The following is a 23,816-nucleotide window of genomic DNA, read 5'->3' as shown; positions in this document are numbered from 1 at the left end:
ATTTAATTAATCAATTAAAAAAAAAATATGGCCATGCCGTCTGGCATGTGATATCTTAGTTCCCCAACCAGGGAATGAACTTACATCCACAGAAAGATACTTTTAAGTTACGCTCTTCAGCATTACCCCAGGCTTTCCTTTTTTAGAGCTCTTTAAGGTGAGTAGGTTTTTGTCTGTGTAGTCAGATACAGCCCTTCTTGGCCTGGATGGCAGTGGAATTGCACATTGTCATTCTGTGGCATTAACCTGGTAAGTAGTGATAGCTCAGGACTAGAAATGGACAAAAGGCTGTGAAGCCTAGCCTGAGATAGAATGGAGAAAAAAATGACACCTTCCCAGATCTGGAGTAGGGAGACTTTAAAAAATGATTGGGAGGGAAGAGTGTGCCCGAGTAACTGAATTGATTTTTGCAAGGTTCAGGAACTCTCTTCTCCCAGAGTGCTGCATGCTTGCCTCACAGCAGAGGGCACTGCTGTATTCTCTAAGGCATCCACTGCAGCCTGCAGTCTCTACTCCTAGCTTGAACCTGCCTGTCCTGAGCCCTTGAGCTCAGAGCTCAGAAGGGCCGGGGGGGAAATGGAGAGAAGAGCTGCTGCTTCAATAGGTGGAGACAGCTGAGGGAAAGATGCTGTTCTTTTGTCCCATTCCACACACTTCCTCACAACAGGCAGGAGCTTAGTCACCTGAGCAGGAAACTGCTTGAAGCACCTCCGCTTCCAAGTGTGAGGAGGGGTCCCTGACTCACTGCCTACCCTAGTGGGTCATTTCCTGTAATTCTTCCCAGAAAGGGAGAAGCAAGCCCCTACCTGGGAAGAGACTGGTGCACAAGTATTCACATTTCAGTGATCTTAAATGGAAGTTCTGAGTTGTAAAACATAAAACTAGGGCTTAATCAGCTATCTACTTTGTGGAAAATTAAATTTGCCTGAAAAGCTACATTTTCCCATATAGTTTCTTGTAATATCTTCCCACTGTATAGGTACCATGTCATGTGATTCATGTTATTTTCAGAAACAATAATAAATAGTAGCTAACAACCTTTCAGTTGTTTACTGCTTGCAAGTAAACATTTATTCATTTTATATAAATAAACTAATTTTCACAACAATCCTGTGAGGCAAGTAAGTAGTCACTATTATACATGTTTTACCAATAAAGAAATTGAGGAACAGAGAGACTGAGTAACTTGTTTAAGGTCCCACAGCTAATGAATGGCAGAGTTGGGATATGAACCCAGGCAGTATGGCTCCAGAGTCTGTAATGCTAATGGATTTTGCTGTTACCAAATCCTCATCGGTGGAATGATGTGTCTTTCTAAATTGGCATTGTATTAGGTGTTAAATGTGTAAGTGCCTCAGTTATAGGTTCTTAAGAAGTCAGGGCCATAGGGTTGCTTCAGCTTGGGAACTGAAGCCAAGGGCAGATACTAAGACCCCAATCTAGAAACTTTTGCATGAGGCTATGAAGGGGTTAGCTCTGTGCTGGTGTCATTGTACTGACTGGTATTCATTCAGCATGAAGTCAAGTGATAAAGAATGGAAACCTTTTGGTCTGAAAACACTTCTGGTTGCAATCTCAGCCCCAGTACCTGGTTGACCTTTGCTACAGAGAGGGAAGCATTTCCCTTTCCTTACCAGCCATATATAAAGTGAGAGGCATGGAGGATCTTCTTTCCCCATTCAGTTCAGAAAAATGTGAGAGACTCACTAGTTTCTTTCTAAGGATGTCAATTCTAAGTACTACAAGCATTCAAATATGTCACAGTTCCTGCCCTTAAGGTAGAAATGAGTCTCTTCGTTCCCATCCCTACAAGTACTCTGGCCCACTAGCATATTCAGCAAAAGGAAGAAGATCTAGCCTCCAACTCCAAATCTGTAGGTTGACTGGTAAGTGTTGGCTGAGTTCATAGAATAATTAACTCCTGCTGTGATATCATTCCGTGTGTGCTATGTGCCTGGCACTAAGCTAAACCCTTTACTCACTATATACTTGTTTAATCCTCAAAACTGTTATACAAAGTAAATACTGCTATTAATTTTTCAGATGAAGAAACTGAAGCACAGAAATAATGTCAATATTGTTGATAATGTCAATTGAAACCAGGTAGTCTGTAAAACTTGTTCTCTTAACTGTTTTTCACTGAACTGCTAACACCCTGGATTAGCTAAGGATAGCAGCAGGGCAGGAATTAAAGCCCAACAGTGAGAGAGGGCTTGATAGAAGGCAGAAAACCAAGATTACAAATGAAAGTGGAGTAAGATACAGAGCTTTGAGCCCCAATCAGTGGCTTGCAAAGCGCTCCCCGGGCAGTTTGTGTCTTAATCATTTTTGCACCTGGCACAAAGCTGGGCTCATAATCAGCCTCAAAAGACATTATTGAATTGAATGATGGTTGAGTAACATCTTTGTAGAAAGGATTGGCTCATTTGTCATTATCCACAAGGTTCCCAACAGCAATGCTGCTTATCTAGCAGGTGTTGGCAGCCACAAAGGACATGGTTGGTGGGGAGAGAGTGTGCTGGAGGAGCTGTCAATATTAGTCTTGGAGTCATATTTATTTGCAGAGGCTTCCTCAACCCTCCACTAGCCTTGGTTACCAATCCTCATTAAAGGCCTGATGATGTCAAGCTCTTTACCACAGTGCCCAGACAGAATTATGCTCCAAGCATCTCATTTACTCTCAAACAGAGGCTGGTCTTTTATGGGTGGCTTTGGATATTGCTTTCAGCCCATCAAGTTGACCTTGTTCCTTTTGCTTTCCTGGTTCCTTTTGTGGGGAGAACATTGCATAGACCCACTGAGTAGGTACCCTGAGCAAATGCCTTTTCTAAGCCTACCATCCTATCCCAAACTGATTTGCCTTGGTTGCTGAAGGAGAGAGCAGAGGTGACACCCTTTGATCACCTCCCACATCTTTGTTGATTCATAACACCCTTTCCTAGCATCCCAATCACCTGATATTGTTACATTTTGCCTTGTAAATCCCATTTTGGAACTATTGCCAGAGTGAAGCGGAAAGTGGGGTCTATCAGCTCCCCAGCCAGAAGTTTCCTAATCTTACTGGAGGGAAGGACTTGGGAAAGGTACACAGAGGTAGGGTGGAACTGGTGGGGGTTGGGGGGAATAGGCCCTGTATGAAAGCTGAGTAGCCAGATGTTCACTTTCACAGCTCTCCTGTAAGACTGGCAGGGCAGATATAGATTAAAATGAAGCACAAACTCCATTTAAAGTGCATTACAGCCCAGGAATCAGCTCCCCCTGGGCAGGAGAAGGGAGGAAAGGGCACAGGAGGCCACATAAGTCTCTCTCCTTATCTAGCACCACGTCTCTCTCCTAGCTTTGTGAAGGGTGATTTACACCCTGGCTGGAATGACTCTCTTTCTGAGCTGATTACATTGGCAAATGCCCCCCAGAGGCCACAGCAGGATGGCCATACTCAGAAGCAGCAGCCAATAAATCTCAGAGGTATATATTGCACTTCTCAGTACCCTCCCTCCTGGCCCTCTGCCAGGTGGGCTGTGGAAGTAGGAGAGGGCTTGGTTGGAGGAATTGGGGGAGGACACCCTTCAATACCTTTCATTACCATCTTCCCTAAGTACTGTTTAGTTCTCATTCTTACAAGCCATTCTGCCTCTGTCTTTATCCAGGGAGCATGTGGGAACCAGCCCAGTAAATTGATCTAATAAATAACCCTTATCTTTATGGGTAGAAGTCCTGGGTTTCTTCTAGGTATTTGCTCTTGATAGAGTAGCTTGCTCTCCTAACCCTCCTCTGAAAATGATAAGGCTCCTAAATGATCTCTCCAACCACCTTTCTCAATGATCTTTCGTCCAGGGAAATCTCTGCAGTTTAGTCTGAGGGAGGTTTGATCCTTCCATCCTTCATGACACTGAAGGGGCTGAATTTTGGAGGAGTCTAGTCTGGCAAAGGTCCTGGGATCTGGCCCCAGGTCTGTCCCCAGCAAGGTCATTTCACCTGTCTGCAGAATCTTGGGGTTAATAATACAACGGAATCCCACCCCTGAAGATACTGATGCGGGGAAATGATATCAGAGATGTGCAAATTCTAAGGGGAAAAAAAACCCCCAAAACTTGAAATGCAAGTGCCCTCGTGCGTTTGTTACAAGATCTCATTTGGGGTGGTTGTTTCTTGGTGGTAGAGCGGATTCCGGAAAGTGAGAGAAGGATCCTTTTTTTAAAAAAAAAACAATATTTGGACCCCCGAGATGGCGAGTGTCCAGTGGCAGCTCCTACAGTGGTTGCTCCACGGCGCGTACCCTGCCTGGCTCGCCCCAACCCCCGCAGCCCTCTAGGCCTAGTAGGAGAGGCTGCGTGGTGCGTCCGTTGGCTTTGAAGTTGGAGGGCGGCGCCGGGGACCCTGGTGGGAGAGTGTCGGCTCCGCCCTCCCTGCGAGGAGGGGCGGGAGAAGTGGTGGGAGGTGCCGGTGGAGGAGCCCGGCTCACAGAGCTCCTGTGCTAGGAGAGAGGGTAACGCAGAGTCGGGTGCAGGCAGAACACCCGACGTCGACAGCCAGCGCGCGCACCCCACCATGGCGCGCCCGCGGAACCCGCGACCTTTGCCGCCTGCGCTCCTGCTCCTGCTGCCGCTGCTGCTCCGAGCTGGTGAGTGTCGTTGGAGCCGCCCCGGCTGGGGAGCGAGGGGATGGGACTGGTGGTTACAGTAAGTGGGGTGCTGGCACCAGAGCCCAAAGAGGTCTCAGACCCCACACTGCTGCCTGGTGCCGGGCGTCCGCCCTAGCCTGGAGAACTGGAGGAGAAAGCCTAGGGTGTCAGGAAGGGCTGGGTTCTACGCCTAGTCCAAGTGTCTGAACTTGTAGATTGAGTGTCAACCGTGGCCAGGGCACCCAGGCATCTCCTCGCTGCCGGTTCCCCCTCTTCCCTCTTTTGATGTGCTCCTATACAGTCACGGAACAAGCTGCAGCCAGGCCACTACCAAGACAGCATTTCTAGGAGGCGGGTAGAGTCAGAAGCAGGACGCCTTTTGCTCCACATGGGCTTTACGACTTCCACCCTGTGTAAAGACTGGGAAAGTGGCCACTAGGTACAGATGACAATATTGAAGTTTTTGTTAGAACTAACTTGTCACTGGGAACTCCCTGGTGGTTAGGACTCTGAACTTTCACCCCCCAAAAAAGAAAGAAAGAACTGACTTGTCACAAATTAGGGTTGAAAACTGCTGCCCAGAAATCGCCAACACCATTACTGAGTGGTTGAGAATATTGCTCACCATCAACAAACCCCCTCTTCAGGATGTACTTTATTATTATTTTAATTGGAGCAGAAAACTTACTATTGGGTAAGATGGCCTTTCTGTATAGGCTGCCCAGCACAGTGCCTTGCCCTGTTATAGATCCACAACAAGTGTTTGTGTAGTACATGGTGCGAGGCCTGATTTTAGGACTATGCCATTCCCCTAAGAAATCTCACTGTGGGGCTCCCGTCCAGAGCCTGGCTGGAGGGACTCATGAGGCAGAGACCAGGTCCTTATCTGCACATGACCTCTTCCACAAAGTAGGACTGCAGAAGTGCAATCTTGGCTGAGACACAGATAAGGAAGGAAGAAGGGAAAGTACTGACCTGTTCAGACTGACTTTGTCAGTCAATCAGAGCAACAAGACATCACTGATCTGATTGAGCTGCCCAGGAAATTTCACTACCCTAACAGTTTGGCTGTATGTCAGGATCCGGGTAAATTTTCAACACCTTCATCATGACCAATTTAGTGGAACAAGTTACACTCTGTTAGTGATGAAATTTAACATGACCCACACCTTCTTTTGTGGAGCTGCAATACCCCCAGATCTGCCACTGCTCAGACTTGGTGAACTGTATCAGCTAAGAAATTAGAGAGGTTTACTTTTGAAAATTGTTATGACTCAATATTTAATATTTAGTCTAGTTAAAGCAATGAGACTTGAACCTGGTACATTTCTTTCAGCAAGCACTTTCTGGGTACCTACTAGAAGTAACATCTTAAACATGCAGCATTTTTCAAACTGTTTAAATCCATGTCCCTTTTTTGATAAAGATAAAAATCTTATGTCTTCCTTAAATAAATTTTGAAATTTCAAAAGTCCTTTTGTTCATCTTTCACATATAAAATTGTTATATATGCTTTTTTGTTTTTGTTTGTTATCATTGTTGTTTTGGCCATGCCATGATCCTAGTTCATATTTTGGCCATGCAAGATCCTAGTTCCTTGATTAGGGATTGAACTTGGGCCATCAGCAGTAAAGGCACAAAGTTTTCACCACTGAACTACAGGGAATTCCTGTCAAACATGCCTTTTTGAACCACAGATTCCCTTTGGAAATTCTGATATGTCCCTAAAAGGGTCCCATCCTTTCTCTTTCTTATCCCCTGCATTGAGAAATTCTGGTTTAGTCCAATCCCCTTTTTAAAAATCAAAATTATGGACTTCCGTGGTGGTCCAGTGGCTGAGACTCCGTGCTACAAATGGAGGGGGACCGGGTTTGATCCCTGGTTAGGGAACTAGATCCCACATGCTGCAGCTATAATCCTGCATGCTGCAGCAAACACTGAAGAGTCCATGAGCTGCAACTAAGACCCAGTACAGCCAAATAAATAAACAAATTTTTTAAAAAGTCAAAATTAAGGACTTCTCTGGTGGTGCAGTGGATAAGAATCTGTGTGCCAACGCATGTGACACGGGTTTGATCCTTTGGGAAGATTCCACATGCCACAGAGCAACTGAACCTGTGAGCTACAACTACTGAAGCCTGCACACTCTAGGGCCCTCGAACTACTGAAGCCCACATGCCCTAGAACTGACAAGTCACAACTACTGCGCCTGCATGCTACAACTACTGAAGCCTGTGCATCTCGAGCCTGTGCTCTGCAACAAGAGAAGCCACCACAATGAGAAGCCAAAATACTGCAACAAGAGAGTAACCCCCATCTCTGCTACTAGAGAAAGCCCGCATGCAAAAATGAAGACCCAGCACAGCCAAAAAATAAACAAATAAATAATGACTAAATAAATATAGCAGTGTGTACATGTCAAAAAGTAAAAATAAATGCCAAAAAATCCACAATGAACAAAATACCAAAATTTTAAAGGAAAAGTAACAATGCCATGTTGAGGCATATTAGAGCCTGAAGCAAAAGGAAAAACCAGTACTGCTCACCCTGCCCTTTTTTGCACATTGGATATGGCATCAATTGTCAAACTTTAAGGGGCATCATTCTCTCTAGTGAATTTGCTAAAATTCAGATTCCCAGGCATTATCACGAGAGATTCTCGTTTGGTAGTTTGGAGCTAGGGCTCAGAAATGTACATTTTAATAAGTAATCTAATTGATTATTATATGATTGGAAGAGAATGTTGGACTAACTAAACTTGGAGGCCCCTCCTAATTTTGGGACTCTGATTATAAGTAGAAGGTGCTCAGAGAAGTTATTGGGGTGGCTCATAAAATATTTGTTATCTGGTTATTTTTAAAATATTAGTGGGAGCTTACAAAGAAAAAGCACTGTTCTAAACACTGGTAACAGAGTGGTGATAAGATAGACATGGAAATCTAGCTGGGAAGAAAATTTTAAAATGGAGTAAAAATATATCAAATGGTGATAAGTACTATGCAGAGAATTGGAATAACAGTATATTAGAGTAGCTGGGGGTCTATTTTACTTTGGTTGGTTGGGGATAGCCTTTGTGAGATGCCACTGAATGACCAGAAGGGTCCAGTCATGTGAAGATCAGGTGGAAGAGCATTTCAAACAGAAAGGTTAGGTGGACACAAGCTTGTCTCGTTTAATGGCAACCAAAAAGAAGGTCGGTGCTGATGTAGGGAAGTGGGAGAGGAAGAAAGAGCTACGAGGGAAGGTTAGAGAGTTGGGCAGGGCCAGATCTCTACAAGGCTTTGTAAACCAGAGTTCATAAACTAGATCTTAACCTAAGTGCAATGGAAGCTGGTGGAAGGATTTAAGCAGAGAAATTAGATGATCTGATACACAGTTTTTAAGTTGATCAGTTCAATCACTCAGTCGTGTCTGACTCTTGAGACCTCATGGACTACATGCCAGACTTCCCTGTCCATCACCAACTCCTGGAGTTTGCTCAAACTCATGTCCATCCAGTCGATGATGTCATCCAACCATCTCATCCTCTGTCATCCCCTTCTCCTTCTGCCTTCAGTCTTGTCCAGCATCAGGGTCTTTTCCAGTGTTGGTTTTTCGCATCAGGTGGCCAAGGTATTGGAGTTTCAGCTTCAGCATCAGTCCTTCCAATGAATATTCAGGACTGATTTCCTTTATGATTGGCTAGTTTGATCTGCTTGGAGTCCAAGGGACTCCCAAGAGTCTTCTCCAACACCACAGTTCAAAAGCATCCATTCTTTGGCATTTAACTTTCTTTATACTCCAACTCTCACATCCATACATGACTATAGGAAAAACCATAGCTTTGACTAAACGGACCTTTGTTGGCAACATAATGTCTCTGCTTTTTAATATGCTGTCTGGGTTGGTCATAGCTTTTCTTCCAAGGATCAAGCATCTTTTAATTTTCATGGCTACAGTCACCATCTGCAGTGATTTTGGAGCCCAAGAAAATGGGCTCACTGTTTCCATTGTTTCCCCATCTATTTGCCATGAAGTGATGGGACTGGATGCCATGATCTTTGTTTTTTGAACGTTGAGTTTTAAGCCAACTTTTTCACTCTCCTTTTTCACTTTCATCAAGAGGCTCTTTAGTTCCTCTTTGCTTTCTGTCATAATGGTGGTGTTATCTGCATATCTGAGGTTATTGATCTTTCTCCCGGCAATCTTGATTCCAGCTATGCTTCATCCAGTTCAGTATTTCACATGATGTACTCTGCATATAAGTTAAATAAGCAGGGTGACAGTATATAACCTTGACATACTCCTTTCCCAATTTGGAACCAGTCTGTTGTTCCATGTCTGGTTCTAACTGTTGCTTCTTGACCTGCATACAGATTTCTCAGGAGGCAGGTAAGGTGGTTTGGTATTCCCTCTCTTGAAGAATTTTCCACAGTTTGTTGTGATCCACACAATCAAAGACTTTATCATAGTCAATAAAGCAGAAGTAGATGTTTTTCTGGAACTCTCTTGCTTTTTCTATGTTCCAACAGATGTTGGCCGTTTGATCTCTATTTCCTCTGCCTTTTCTAAATCCAGCATGAACATCTGAAGTTCTCAGTTCACATACTGTTGAAGCCTAGCTTGGAGAATTTTGAGCATTACTTTGCTAGCGTGTGAGATGAATGCAACTGTCTGGTAGTTTGAACATTCTTTGGCACTGCCATTCTTTGGGATTGGAATGAAAACTGACCTTTTCCGGTCCTGTGGCCACTGCTGACTTTTCCAAATTTGCTGGCATTTGAGTGCAGCACTTTCACAGCATCATCTTTTAGGATGTGAAGTAGCTCAACTGGAATTCCATCATCTCCACTAGCTTTGTTCATAGTGATGCTTTCTAAGGCCCACTTTACTTTGCATTCCAGGATGTTTTGCCAAGAGAACAGTTAAGAGATGATCCCATATAATGCTGCTGCTGCTGCTAAGTCGCTTCAGTCATGTCCGACTCTGTGTGACCCCATAGACGGCAGCCCACCTGGCTCCCCCATCCCTGGGATTCTCCAGGCAAGAACACTGGAGTGGGTTGCCATTTCCTTCTCCAATGCATGAAAGTGAAAAGTGAAAGTGAAAGTGAAGTCCCTCGGTCGTGTCCGACTCTTAGCGACCCCATGGACTGCAGCCTACCAGGCTCCTCCATCCATGGGATTTTCCAGGCAAGAGTCCTGGAGTGGGGTGCCATTGTCTTCTCCCATATAATGCTAGTTAGCATTAAAATTATGTTATATTCACACAATGGAATGCTATACAGCAATGAAAATAAGCTATTTGCAACTATACTTAACAGTGTGAGTGAATTTCAGAAACTTAATATTAAACAAAAGGAGCCAAGACACCAAAAACACATGTATGATTGAAAAACAGGCAAAACAAATTACTAATGTCAGAAATCAAGACGTTGTATTTGCTTTGTTAGGAAGATGGTGACTGGCAGATAGCTTCTGGCATGCTAGTAATGTTCTGATTCTTTATCTGGGGATCTGGTTACACAGGTATATGTACTTAGAAATTCATTAAGCTGTACATTTTTGATTCATGTATATTTCTATGTTATACTTTATTAGCAAACATGATATACAAATGACTAACAAAAACATGAAAATATGCTCAATATCATTAGTTATTAGGGAAATGCAAGTGAAAACCACAATGAGATACTAGCTTACACCCATAAGGATGGCTGTAAAAACAATAAAAAACAGAAAACATGAGTTAATAAGTATGTAGAGAAATTGGAACCACCCTCATGCACTGCTAGTAGGAATGTAAAATGATAGCAGCTCCTGTGGAAAACAATCTAGTGGCCCATCAGAAAGTTAAACATAGAATTATCATGTGACCCAGCAATTCCACTTCTAGAGAAATACGCAAGAAAAATGAATACAGGTGTTTAAGCAAATACCTGTGCATAAATGTTTACATAGCACTATTCACAGTAAGCCAAAGATGGAAACTACCCAAATGTCCATCAGCTAATGTTTACATAAACAAAACAAATTATGGTATCCATGCAATAAAATATTATTCATAAGAAAGAGTGAAACACTGATATATACCACAATGTGGGTGAATGTCAAAAAAAGTATGTTAGATGAAAGACGCTAGATACAAAAGTATATATTTTATGGTTCCATTTACATGAAACATGTAGGATAGGTAAGTGTGTAGAGACAGCTGACTACCAGGGGGAAGTGAGAATGGAGAGTGACTGTTTAATGGGTATGAGCTTCCTGTTGGGGTGATGAAAATGAATTGGATTTATGAATTGGAAATGAAGTGATGGTTGTACAACACTGTGAATATACTAAATGCCATTTACTTGTGCCCTTTAAGATGATTGATTTTATGTTGCATGATTCTTCTCTCTCTCTCTTTTTTCTAAATAGTTTGCATCTTTTGACTACCTTCATCCAGTTCTTCCTTCCCACCCTCTGCCTCTGGTAGCTGCAAATCTGATTTCTTTTCCTATGAGATTGTTTGTTTTTGAAGTATAATTGACTTACAATGCTATGTTCCTAGTGAACAATATAGTGATTTGCTATTTCTATACATCTCAGAATGGTTACCAGACATGAATTTTACTTCAATAAAAATGTTTCACAACCTAAAATAGTTTATTAAAAAAGATGGATGCAACAACAGAAAATGGTAATTATGTGAAGTGAAAGATTTGTTAACCAATTGTGGTAACATTTTACAGTATATACATGTATCAAATGTATGTCAATCGTATCTCGATAAAGCTGGAAAACAAAAAAGATGGCTGAGTGGTAAGGAAGAATGAATTTCGAAGATGGAATCATGGAGACCAATAAGGACTCTCAAGTAGTTCAGACAGGAATTGATGGTGGACGCTTACTCCTTGGAAGGAAAGTTATGACCAACCTAGATAGCATATTCAAAAGCAGAGACATTACTTTGCCAACAAAGGTCCATCTAGTCAAGGCTATTGTTTTTCTAGTAGTCACATATGGATGTGAGAGTTGGACTGTGAAGAAGGCTGAGTGCTGAAGAATTGATGCTTTTGAACTGTGGTGTTGGAGAAGACTCTTGAGAGTCCCTTGGACTGCAAGGAGATCAGCCCTGGGTGTTCTTTGGAAGAAATGATGCTAAAGCTGAAACTCCAGTACTCTGGCCACCTCATGTGAAGAGTTGACTCATTGGAAAAGTGATGCTGGGAGGGATTGGGGGCAGGAGGAGAAGGGGACGACAGAGGATGAGATGGCTGGATGGCATCACTGACTCGATGGACGTGATTCTGAGTGAACTCCGGGAGTTGGTGATGGACAGGGAGTCCTGGTGTGCTGTGATTCATGGGGTCGCAAAGAGTCAGACACAACTGAGCGACTGAACTGAACTGAGCTAAGGAAGGAGTGATAGATATGGAGAGAAATGGAGAGGTTCCAGATATGTAGTGAAATTGACAGGATTTGCTGGATTGAACATAGGATGTGAAGGAAAGAAAAGAATTCAGAATGACTCCTAGATGTCCTGCCTTGAAAAGCTGGGGGATGATGGTGTGTCGTTGCCACTAGACAGGGACCCTAAGGCCTAGAGCGCAGGGCCTTTCTCCAGGGCTGACCTATAACCAACCATGATATTCTTGAGTAAGTAACAGAATCAGTAAAAGTGCCCTACCCCAATCCCAGCAAGTTCCCACTATAAGGGTTTTTATTATATATATTTTTTAAGTTTTTAATTTTGTTTACACTATGTTATTTTTAAGTGACTTTTTTTTTTTTTTGGCTGTGCTGCAAGGTTTGCAGGATCTTAGTTCCCTGACCAGGGATTGGACCTGGGTCTCAGCAATGAAAACACTGAGTCCTAACCACTGAACTACCAGGGAATTCCCTTAAGTGACTTTTAATGGAAACTGAGAGTTGTTGCTAACGGTCCTTTAGCACTCCCGTGTACATTCTCAACTCTCTGGTTATGATGCTAGCCCTGTTCATGGCATAACTCTGCTCAGGGCCCTCTTCCCAGTACCTGGCAGGGTCATCAGGCTCAGCGTCAAACAGTTGTTCCCCTTCCCTTCCCAGGAGGCTGAGCAGCCTTTCTTTATCAAACCTCTACCCTTTCTTGAGCCTGATCTCTTCTGTCCAGATTGTGACCACGGCAGACCCTCCTGCTGGACTTCTTGTTCCCCACTAAAGGCCTCTGTGCTACCCCAAAACTTTCCTGCTAAAGATTTCATCCAGAATCCCCCCATCCTACCTTATGACTCGGTTTTCTTGGACAGCTAGTCTGACCTTATGTAAGCCTCTCTTGACCTCTCTCCCTCCATAGGGGACCACCTCCCCACAGAAGGCCGACTCACAAACAGCTGTATCCAGGCCAGGAGGAAGTGCCAGGCCGATCCCACTTGCAATGCTACCTACCACTACCTGAATTCCTGTGCCTCAAGTATAAGCACCTCATCACCTGCAGAGGAGCCTTTGGTCCCTGAGGACTGCATGGAGGCAGCACAGCAACTCAGGAATAGCTCTCTGATGAGCTGTACATGCCATCGGCGCATGAAGAACCAAGCTACCTGCCTGAACATCTACTGGACCATTCATCCTGCCCGCAGCCTTGGTGAGGCTCCCATCCTAGAGTGGGCTAAGCTAGGGAAGATGGCTCTTGGGAGTTGATTTTTAATCCTGTTGGATATGGGCCACATGGTAGATTCTGACAGGGATGATAATGAAGCTCTGCATTTGACATCGGTAAGAAATGCAAGGAGAAATTGGCTGTATCCTTTTGGGTCCCAGAATACTGCCCTCCCTTCCCACTACTTCCCCCTTTCTTTTACCTGGAAACATGTGGCTGCCTCTTGGAAGATCTCTGAACCAGGCTAAGGCCCAACATGGGAACTCCTGAAACAGATGGATATGGAGAGGAAGTGGAGGGAAATGGTCTTAACCCATAAATATAACATACAAATACAAGATAATCCATAGGTTCAGAGAGGCTGGGAGGCTGTGTCCTGGTGCAGCCTTTAACAGAGAGGATACTCATTAACCACACAAGAGATGGTAAAAGACAAAGGGCACTGGAAGACCAAAGAGGAGCTTCCTCTGACTCTAAAGATCCCTTTTTATATAGTCAATTTTACTGGACTATGCCGCAATAATGAAATGGGGTCTTGTAAAACAAAGGTTAAGTTCTTACTCAGGTTTTGTCTTGTCTGTGTCATGTGTCCTTTTCGTTCTGGGATCCAGTTCAGCCTCTACCTGGGATATTCCTTTCTGATGGCAGAGGGAAATGAGCACTGGCAGAATCATTCGATGCCTTTAAAAGTTTCTGCTCAGACATCACATGAAATACTTCTGCTCACATTCCATTGACAAGCAGATCACACGGTCAAACCTGATGTCCTCTCCCAGGGGACTCTAAAAATCTCATGGCAATAAATGAGGATGTGTAGTCTTACAGGAAGGGTAAAAATAAGTAGAAACAGTAGTGCAATCTACTGTAGTTCATCACTTGGTCAAAACATTCATTTCCCTACCTTCCACAAGCAAAATATAACTACTCACTATCTAAGGAAGGTGCCCAAGTATTCTATTTAAGCAGAACATCAGACTCCAAGATCCCCGACTTGGATATTATCTTGTGGCAATTTCTGTATAATGTCTGAATGTGTGGTTCCTCTTAATCTAGAAACCTATATACTAAAAAGTCATCTGCTTCCCATATATACTCAATATGTAGTAAACAGGGACAGGAGAAGTACAACAAACTCAGAAAGAGGAATAATGGGAAGCACATGGCAGACATTGATTCATAGCAATTCTGAAGTCCTGCCACACAACTGATGCAAGGGCTGTCTTCCCTGGGAGTAGGAATTGCTCTTTAATAAGGCCCTGCTTTTACTCATTGGGGAGCAAAAGCCCAGGAGTTTCTCAGCCCTCTGGGACGTCCTTTCTTTTCCATTATTTTCTTGGGCTACATCTGAAAAGGGCATTGGAGACTACGACCTCCTTAGGGACTGAATAGCATTCTCTGCTTGCTTCTTAGTTGAGGAATGTTGGAGCATCTTAAGTCTCAAATAGTCAGAGTCTCTTTTAATCCAGGCTGGTGGCTCTTAGCAGTACAACTCTCTCAATACATAATTGTGTTTTATATCTTTTGATTTCTGTCACCTCGTGTGCCAGTAGCTGTTCCTATAATCCTTTTCAAGACATACATCTCTTTCCAGACCTAATTAGAGGTACCTTGCGCTTATCAAACTTCTGTGCCTGAGCCACTATCTCAGTCTTTTTTCCCTGAGCATATTTGTCCAACTGGCAGGATTTATTGGATACTGTCTTAATCGATGCGATCTCCACAAAGGGCATGATAGCCACGAACTTGAATTTGTCTTTGCCCCAAGGCTGAGTTGTAATTGAGCTTATTACTCAAAGCACTTTTCAGTTTTATCTTTTACCATTAGAATATGAGAAGCAGTTGCATTTCTTAATCCTGCAAGTCCTAGAATTTCCATATTCTTTCTTCTCTGTTTGCTCCTTATTGGTAAACTGGTCAATTCTCTAAGCTTTTATCTTTCTTGTGGTACCTGGCCAAATATGAGCATTCACGACATACTAGTAATCTTCCTTTTCTTAGCTTCTTCCTCTTAAAGCACAAGCGCACTGGTACATCATCTTTCTTCCAAGTTATTGCAGGCAACAATTTTACCAAACATTGTGCCACTGCATAATGAGAGCTGCCAGCCCCCAATAACAGCTTATTCACTGCCCAGTTCCAAAGCTAATACTGTTTATTTTAGATTTTGTTACTTCAGCACTGCACTTCTAGATACCAATTACATGTTTAATAAGAGTTTGCTAAATTATTCAACCAACCGCAAAATCCTTGGCTTTCACCAACAAAAATGTAACTTTTGTTCATGTTACACACATCTGCCATGGGCTTCCATGAGTTGGCTTTGTTTTTGCTCCGCCTGTCTTCTTCATTGAGGATCCAGGATGGTAGGTGGAAAAGAACCACAGCAGGACCACGTGGTAGTTATTAAAAATTTTTCTTAGAGGTGATTAAGTCTCTGAAGCTCACAATCCACAGACCAAGGCAAGTCACATAGCCAAACCTTACAGCAGGGTGGGAAAGTACAGTACTCTCCTAGGGGGCCTAGAACATGGCAACAGGTAAGCATATATAATCATCCTCCAGCAAGCAACTGGAAACAGTAATACAATATACCACTCTCCTTGTTCCCTAACTTCCTCTCCTCATCCTAATCATCTCACTTCTAGAGCTTCACCTGAACCCTCTCCCTAAATCCTCTTGCCTTCCCCCTCTTTTCCCTTGGGAGCTCCCAGGTCTCCCCAGGCATTCAAATCATCCTTTCCAATTTGCTTGATACTATCTATATCCCTTCTCTACTGAAGACATACTCACAGAATGTCCCTGCAAGCTCACCTCTGTCTTTAAACAATAGCTTTTAACCAGCATTTATTAAGCACCTTGTGTATGAGCTATGCAGTGATTTTTTTTAAATTGAGGTACGGTTGGTTAACAACATTGTGTATGCAGTGATTTTATAAGATCCTGTACATCTCTTTCAGGAGCCCACTGCCCCATGAGGGCATCTGAAAGAGATGTATTTCCTTTGAAATCATTGTCTCTCCCTTCTCTGCTTTTCTCAGTCAGTTTCATTCTGGGCCTGGTCACGTTTCCATCACCTCAGCGTGTGATAAATCTCCATAGCCAAGTGGCTGGTCCTGGAACAGAGTTCACCATGGCCCCTTCCCCAACTGCAAGAGCAAACAAGACAGAATCCCTTTACTTGTTTACATACCCACAGGCGATATGTATAGTAGTTAAGAGTGGAGACTCTGGAATCAGATAATCCAGATTTCAAATCCCGGCTCCACTTATTAGCTTATGTGAGCCTGAGCAAGTGAATTAAACCTCTTTTATCCTCAGTTTCCTTTTACCTACCCAAAGACTTCTATGAAGACTAAGTGAAATTGTATATATATAAATATATAGCATATTTATATATATAATACCATAGTACCCAGTATACAGTGTGCACAACAAACAGTAGCTTTATTATTCTTACCATTAAACCCAGTTTATTCATCAAGCCTAGCCTGTACCTTAATGGCCCTGTTTTTTTTCCTCTCTTCCGCCCAGGATGCAGCTAGTTGGGTAGAGACTGTGCCTTTGCCTTTTCCCCAGGAGCTTCAGCCCCTCCTACTCTCATCCCAGCCCAGTCCTCAGGATTCTGATGCATCCTACCTTGTCTCTAGGTGACTATGAGCTGGATGTCTCTCCCTATGAAGACACAGTGACCAGAAAACCCTGGAAAATGAATCTCAGCAAACTGAACATGCTCATACCAGGTGTGCAGGGCCAGCTGGGGCTGGAGTATGGGAGGGCCTGGACCCTGCGGGAAGGGTGGCTAGTGGGGAACACAGCTGGGTAATAAGAGGGGAGAGTTCTAGACTGCCAGGTGACTAAAGAAGCCCTGTCATGGTGAGAGTCTGAGCTATAGGGCATTATCTAGTCTCACAAATCAACAAAAAGCAATAGTTATTAAGGAGATAATCGAAGAGAGCCTGTTAGAGCTTCTAGCTTCCAAAGGGTGGATCACTACAAAGGGTTAGAAGGGAGTGGCAGCAGTTCCAGGGAAAAAATGTGCTGAAATGGAGTATTTACCCTAATTTGAGGCAGCCAGGAAAGTAGCTTGTGGTCCCTGAAGACCAGGAAATTGCTTGTTTTCAACCATTCTAATGGGATGGGCGAGGTGTTGGGCAGGGAATGGTGAGAGAGAGTGTGACTCCTCAGGAGTGATTCAGGGTGGGGAGCCATCTGTCTGGCAAGGACTATGATGCATGTTTTTCAAGAAAGTGAGGCTGTTGTGTTAATTGGAGAGGAAGACACACATGCACTCTCTTTTTGAGAGAGATGTGAGATTTGTTGTACAGTCAGTTCTTCATATTAGAATTTTGAGAGAAAAGTATAGAAATTTCTATATTAGAAGCTCTAGGTTACAAGGAATCTGGGAATAACCTATTCCAGTTACTTCATTGTTCTGACTGCTGAAATATTCTGTTAATAGAAATATCACCATGATTTCCCAAGACTCAGAGTATGGGTTTTTTTATGCATGCATCAATCAAAGAAAGATGGACAGAATACAGATACAGAACCAAAATCCTAAGTAGAAGTTGGTTGCATCTGTTGCGGACAGTTCAGAAAGTATACTTTTCCACACCAGGAGGATTGTGGGATCCTAGTTCCCCCACCAAGGATGGAACCCCTCAGAAGTGAAAGACTGGTGTCCTAACTGCTGGACTTCCAGGGAATTTCCCAGAAAGTACTTTAGAATGTTGTAGGGCCTCTTGGTTACAGTTTCCACCATGGGATCTCACTCATTGCATAGGATTGTAAAAAGGATTTGGTTAGATGTATGTGGCTTAAAAGCAAACAAAACAAAACAAAAAAACCTAGGCAAGCAGAGGAGCAGGATTGGGGAGGCTCATGAATACCAGTGTTGTTTGAGGCTAGAGGGCAAGGCCTTTTTCAGGGCAGTCCTCCCTGACGGTCATGCCCTCCCACTACCGCCCTTGATAAATCAGAGGCTGGGCTGCAGGTCTGTGAAGAGGACTGCTGACTTGCTTCCCCTCTCCCCCCAGACTCGGACCTTTGCCTCAAGTTCGCCATGCTGTGTACTCTCAATGACAAGTGTGACCGGCTGCGCAAGGCGTACGGGGAGGCGTGCTCTGGGTCCCGCTGCCAGCGCCACACTTGCCAAAGGCAGCTGCGCGCCTTCTTCGAGAAGGCCTCAGAGCCTCACTCGCAGGGCCTGCTGCTGTGCCCCTGCGCGCCTACCGATCAGGGCTGCGGGCAGCGCCGGCGCAACACCATCGCCCCCAGCTGCGCGCTGCCCCCGGAGGCCCCCAACTGCCTGGAGCTTCGGCACGTCTGCGTATCCGACCCGCTGTGCAGGTGCGGGTGCTATATGCTGGGCTCTAGTGAACGGGGTGGGTGCCACTCCTTCCGGGCTTCTTCCTGGGCAGGGTTGAATCTAACCTAGCCCAGGGATCCTGGACTGACTTCACCACGTAGCTACTCTCGATACCTTTTGAAACTCTTTTCTAGGGGTAAATGTGTGTGTGTGTGTACACACACACACACACACACACGGTATAAAAACCTTAGAAAATATAAAAATGTCTTAAAATATCACCCCAAACCTATCACCTGGAGTTAATCTAACATACTTTGGAGAGCATTTCCTTCCCATCTTTCTTCTCTATAGATAAACAAAATCAGACATTTTGAGAGTATATTTGTCTTGCTTTTCTTCCACTTACGGTGCATATCTGGTGAGCATTTTCCGATGGAAGCAGTATGGAATAGAGATGAAGACAAGCTCTGAAGTCAGACATATGTGAATTTAAATCCTTGTCTGTGTGACCTTGCATCTATCACTTAACTTAAAATTCTGTCACTTAACCCAAGGTTCCACTTGCTGCTAAGTCGCTTCAGTTGTGTCCGACTCTGTGCGACCCCATAGACGGCAGGCAGCCAACCAGGCTACTTCGTCCATGGGATTTTCCAGGCAAGAGTACTGAAGTGGGTTGCCATTGCCTTCTCTGAGGTTCCACTTACTCCTCTGTAAAAACTGGGATAATAATGCAGACCTCTAGGGATTCTGGTGAGAGTTAAATTACATAATTTATGTAGAGAGTTAGCTTACTGGTGCAGTTAAGTAAGCACTCAGTAAATGATGGTGCTTATTTTGTCATTTACTGTTCTTTAACAACTTACTTTTTAACTGTGTACATTGTATTTCACCTTATAGATGCCCCATATTTTATTTAATAATTTCTCTATTTATAGATATTTAGGTTGCTTTCTTTATTGCTATAAATAATGCTGCAATAAATATTACTGTTATTCATTCATCTTTGTGCACAAATCTAATTATTGCTTAGGTTGTGTTGCTACAAATGTCATTACCAAATCAAAGAACATGAAGAATTGTAAGGTGTCTGATCAAAATTTAAGCAAAATTTTAATCTGGCTTACTTTGACCTTCTCACGCAAACATTCATCAGATTGAAGTTATCATCCTTTCAGGTGATATTTGTTGACAGTGAGAGTCACACCAACTTTGTGTTGCAGCTTGGTTCTACCACTTAGTTCTCTGTAACCTTGGGCAAGTCACCTCTCTTGAGTCCCAATTCCTCTTCTGTAAGATATTACATAATAAAAGCTCTTAGTTAACATAATATTAACACTTAGTAATTACTATGGGCTAAGTACTGTTTTAAGTACTTAACATCTAGTAACTCTTCTAAAATTCACAAGAACTGTAAGATTGTTATTATTATTTTTTTTATCATCCTCAGTTTACAAATGAAGAAACCACAGCAGAGAAAGGATAAATAACTTACTCAAATTCACCCCTAGATAGTAAGTCAGGTTTGTTAATGAAGTTTAGAATGGAAGAAGTCTGGCCTAGAGTCTGCTCCTAAAGGCTCTGCTATGCTGCCTGTTGTTATGCTGGTAGCTGTTACTATTACTATCACAATCACATAACAAGTGCTGGGCTAGATGACTAAGATATTGTCCCTCCCTTCAAGGAGTTTGCAGTTGAATGGGGATGACAGAGAAGTAAACCACTGATCTAACACAAGGCAAAATGTAAGGAAAACTGCACATATATATAGAAAAATATATTCATAATTCCATTGCCTAAAGATAACCAGCTTTACCTATTGTAGGATGAGTGTTAAAATAATAATATCTAACATTTACTGAATACTCACTGTATACCAGGACCTAATAAATGCTGTACATTTAATGCTCTTACTCCATCCTCACAAAAATCCACAAGGTAGTGCTATTTTTGTCTCTATTTACTGTCAAGGAAACTGAGGTTAAAGGAACTGCCTGAGGTCTCATAATTAGAGATTTTGGAGCCCAGGTTAAAAGTGATATGCTGTGGAGACTGGGGTGATAGTATATTTGACTGTGACAGGAGCAGGTCTCACTCAGGAGGAGGCCATGGCTCAGGCTCTGAAAGGCAGAGGATGATTTGGCATGAAGATAGGCACGTCAGCTAAAGGGGCAGCAAGTTGATGGCTGCAGGCCAGACCGTCAACAGGGACTCTTGAAATTTCCTTTTTTTCAGATCACGTCTGGCAGATTTTCAGACCCACTGCCATCCCATGGACATCCTAGGGACCTGTGCAACAGAGGAGTCCAGATGTCTGCGAGCATACATGGGGCTGATTGGTGAGGCGGGGGGACGTGGGTAGGGAGCCAACAGGTTGGCCAGCCTGGCGGGTGAAAATGCTCTCAAGCTGAACCCAGATGGAGTGGTCCTGAAACAGGTGGGAGACGGATGGGAGCTGAAGGCGGGGTTGGCTTAGTCACCGATAATCTTCTCTTCACCCCATAGGGACTGCTTTGACTCCCAATTTTGTCAGCAATATCAATGCCAGTGTTGCCTTAAGCTGCACCTGCCGAGGCAGTGGCAATCTGCAAGAGGAGTGTGAGCGGCTGGAAGAGTCCTTCTCCCACAACCCCTGCCTTAGTGAGTGCTTGCCATCTGCTCCCAGTCCCTGTGGCTGGTTCAGCTCGACCCCAGGAGAGTGAAGGGGTCAGCTCTGTGGTCCAAACTGGTTCCATCCATCTCCTGCAGATGCAGCAACCCCCTCCTCAGCCCTTAGCATAGGCTTACATCTCCCCAGCCTGGGCCTTTCTGCCTTCTCCCATTCCCTAAATGACTACCCTCCTGCCCCTGCCAAGCTGCCTCTTCACCTGTCTGAGCCCCAGGGACACTCTTCAGCTCAAGGAATAGCAAGCAGAATGAGATAATATCCCATTCCCACCTGCCACACACCCACCCTCATATATGCCAGGATCCCTGAGACATTTCCTTTCCTTCTTTTGGAGCCTAAGAACTCTCCAACATCTGCCTGCTCTCTGTCTTCCTTCTCTCCTCAGTGGAGGCCATTTCAGCTAAGATGCGTTTTCACAGCCAACTCTTCTCCCAGGACTGGGCAGCCTCTACCTTTTCGGTGATGGAACGCCAGGTAGGGGCTCCTCTGTTATACCCCCTCCTGCCTTTTCTGGACCATCGGGGGAAACCCAGACAAGGGGAAAAAGAGACTGGGGGTGGTGTGAGTTCCTTTTGGTCATGAGGACTGTAGGCCTCTAATGGACACCTCAGGGGAGGGGAACAGGCCTTGATGGAAGCTGAGGTGGTGCAAAGGGTGGAGCTGACTCCATTTCATTTTTCCCACAGAACAAAAACCCTGCTCTGAGGCCACAGCCTTGGGTGCCCACTCTTTTTTCCTGTACTCTTACCTTGATTCTGCTCTTGAGCCTCTGGTAGCTGGACTTCCTCAGGGGCCCTCTTCCCTTCTACCACACCAGCTGACCTGCTGCCTGCAATGGGTGAGGAAGGAACAGCATCAGGAAGGAGGTTCAGTCTACCACGTGGCAACCCTGACCTATGTCCAGTCAACTCCAGATGAGGTCATGGTAGAAGCTGACTAGCCGAGTTCTCATGCCCTTCACTTCTTTTTTTATTTTCTTGTTGTTGTTTGGCTGTACCACACGGCTTGTGGGATTCTAGTTCCCCAACCAGGGATTGAAGCTAGACCCTCCCAGTGCGCACTCAGAGTCCTAACCACTGGACTGCCAGCGTCATTCCCTTCACTTCTTCTCGGGCTGCCCCTTCTTAGGACTTCAGCGTATCATCTGGTGGTATCCAGCTCTCCCGGGTTCTCTCCTTATTTCTTTCTCCTGCCCACCCAGGATCACTCAGGCTGTAACAAACCAGTCACACTCTCTGCATTATCCAGGTAGGCAGAATTGGGTGTTCTGAAGTGACCTGGAAAGACATTCCTCATGGTAAGGAAAGCTGGAGGAAGACTCCTATCTATCCCTTGATTTCTCCTCTGAGTGGGGGATGGGAACCTACTGCCAGCCCTGCCCCAGGATCCTACACAACACTTGAGGATCAGGAGCTGGAGCATTTGGGCCTTGGTTTCTTCCTGCTGCTGTCCTAGAGTCCCCTTAGCCTCTTGGATTATGATTAAACATTTTGACTTAAAACTTTTCTGTTTTCCCATTGTCCCACATTGTGAATTTATATAGAATGAGGGGTGTTACAGACACAAGAGCACAGGCCAGGTTATCTAAGAGACACAGTGACCCTGCCACCAGGTTCTGTGTGACCCCTGGGCAAGTTTCTCAGCCTCCCTGTGCACTTGACATGGAGTTGGAAGAAAAGTAACTTATGTGAGGCTGTGGACCAGGTGCTAGTCCCAGCTGCTGCCTAGGATCTGCTACTCCCTGTACATCTGTGCACATGAGAACCTATAGGTATGTATAATACTTTGTAAGTAAGATCAGGCACTGCCTGTCAAAGTGTAAGTCACAGACCCCTTTCAACATCCATGAGAAGAGCTTGAAATACATCATCCTTTTCATCAGCTGCGTGACATGGACTTGTATGAATGCATATTCCTACATACATAGTTTATTTAACAGTTCTGTATTGATGGATATTTGTTTGTCTTCACATTTTTCTCTGAGCCAAGTTTTAAGGCAGCGAGGAGGTGACTGGGGGTAGCATGTGCAGAAGAGCTGCCAGAGCAATGGGTGGCATAGGGAAGCCACTCTCTAAACATTCTTGTATCCACATACCCCTGTCCCAGGAAATGCCCAGCCAACCTGCCATCCTGTACACTTCAGTGGGGTACCTGGTGGACCTTCCTCTTTCTCCCCTCCCAGGAAGATCTCTGAAGCATCAGGGCCTCTCCATTTGCTTTGGTTCCATTATCATGGGGCTGAGGAGTTGAATGGTACAGTCATTCCTTGCTAAGTGCTTGAATTAGACTAATAGGTCATCTGTACTTTTCTCTGAAGGAGGTCCAAATTCCTGGTAAACAACCAGACCACTCTCCCAGCCTAGGGCCCAGAGCCAGGACCGGTGTGGGGGTGCACAGTGGCTGGACTGAAGCTTTTAATGGTATCCTGGCTGGCCAGGGTGGTTAATGCCATTAGACTAGTTTCTGGGTAATGAGGTGGGAAGGTCTGCTGGCAGCAGTGGTAAGCAGAGAATGCTGAATTACAGGTCTCTGCGTGGCTGCGGTGGAGCAGACTGTCTTTTAAACAGCTATCTTGAAATTGACCCATTCAATCTTGTATTCATTCAGCAAACCTT

At 44.3% G+C, this 23,816-nt stretch overlaps 1 protein-coding gene and 1 non-coding gene across 2 annotated transcripts; one reads left to right on the top strand and one right to left on the bottom strand.

Annotated features, from left to right (window-relative positions):
- The first annotated feature begins 4,548 nt into the window (after positions 1-4,548).
- Positions 4,549-21,977, top strand: GFRA3 (GDNF family receptor alpha 3). Its single transcript, XM_068981510.1, has 9 exons — positions 4,549-4,617; positions 5,204-5,228; positions 12,923-13,210; positions 16,873-16,965; positions 18,262-18,574; positions 20,769-20,872; positions 21,039-21,173; positions 21,587-21,675; positions 21,888-21,977. Exons 1-9 carry the CDS (start codon positions 4,549-4,551, stop codon positions 21,975-21,977), a joined length of 1,206 nt encoding a protein of 401 aa, XP_068837611.1.
- TRNAE-UUC (transfer RNA glutamic acid (anticodon UUC)) lies at positions 12,411-12,482 on the bottom strand. The gene has a single exon. It is a non-coding gene; the product is annotated as a tRNA-Glu (tRNA).
- Positions 21,978-23,816: the final 1,839 nt, after the last annotated feature.

Source organism: Capricornis sumatraensis, chromosome 9 (assembly GCF_032405125.1).
Source record: "Capricornis sumatraensis isolate serow.1 chromosome 9, serow.2, whole genome shotgun sequence".
Taxonomy (NCBI): Eukaryota; Metazoa; Chordata; class Mammalia; order Artiodactyla; family Bovidae; genus Capricornis; species Capricornis sumatraensis.
Note: the sequence above shows the minus strand (reverse complement) of the source record. Positions and strands in the feature narration are given on the sequence as shown.

Bases quoted from the DNA above. Each gene is read 5' to 3' on its own strand.
- GFRA3 (XM_068981510.1), top strand. From the start codon at position 4,549: ATGGCGCGCCCGCGGAACCCGCGACCTTTGCCGCCTGCGCTCCTGCTC. The intron at 18,575-20,768 runs GTGCGGGTGCTA...CCTTTTTTTCAG, and splicing joins GTATCCGACCCGCTGTGCAG to ATCACGTCTGGCAGATTTTC. The intron at 21,174-21,586 runs GTGAGTGCTTGC...TTCTCTCCTCAG, and splicing joins CTCCCACAACCCCTGCCTTA to TGGAGGCCATTTCAGCTAAG.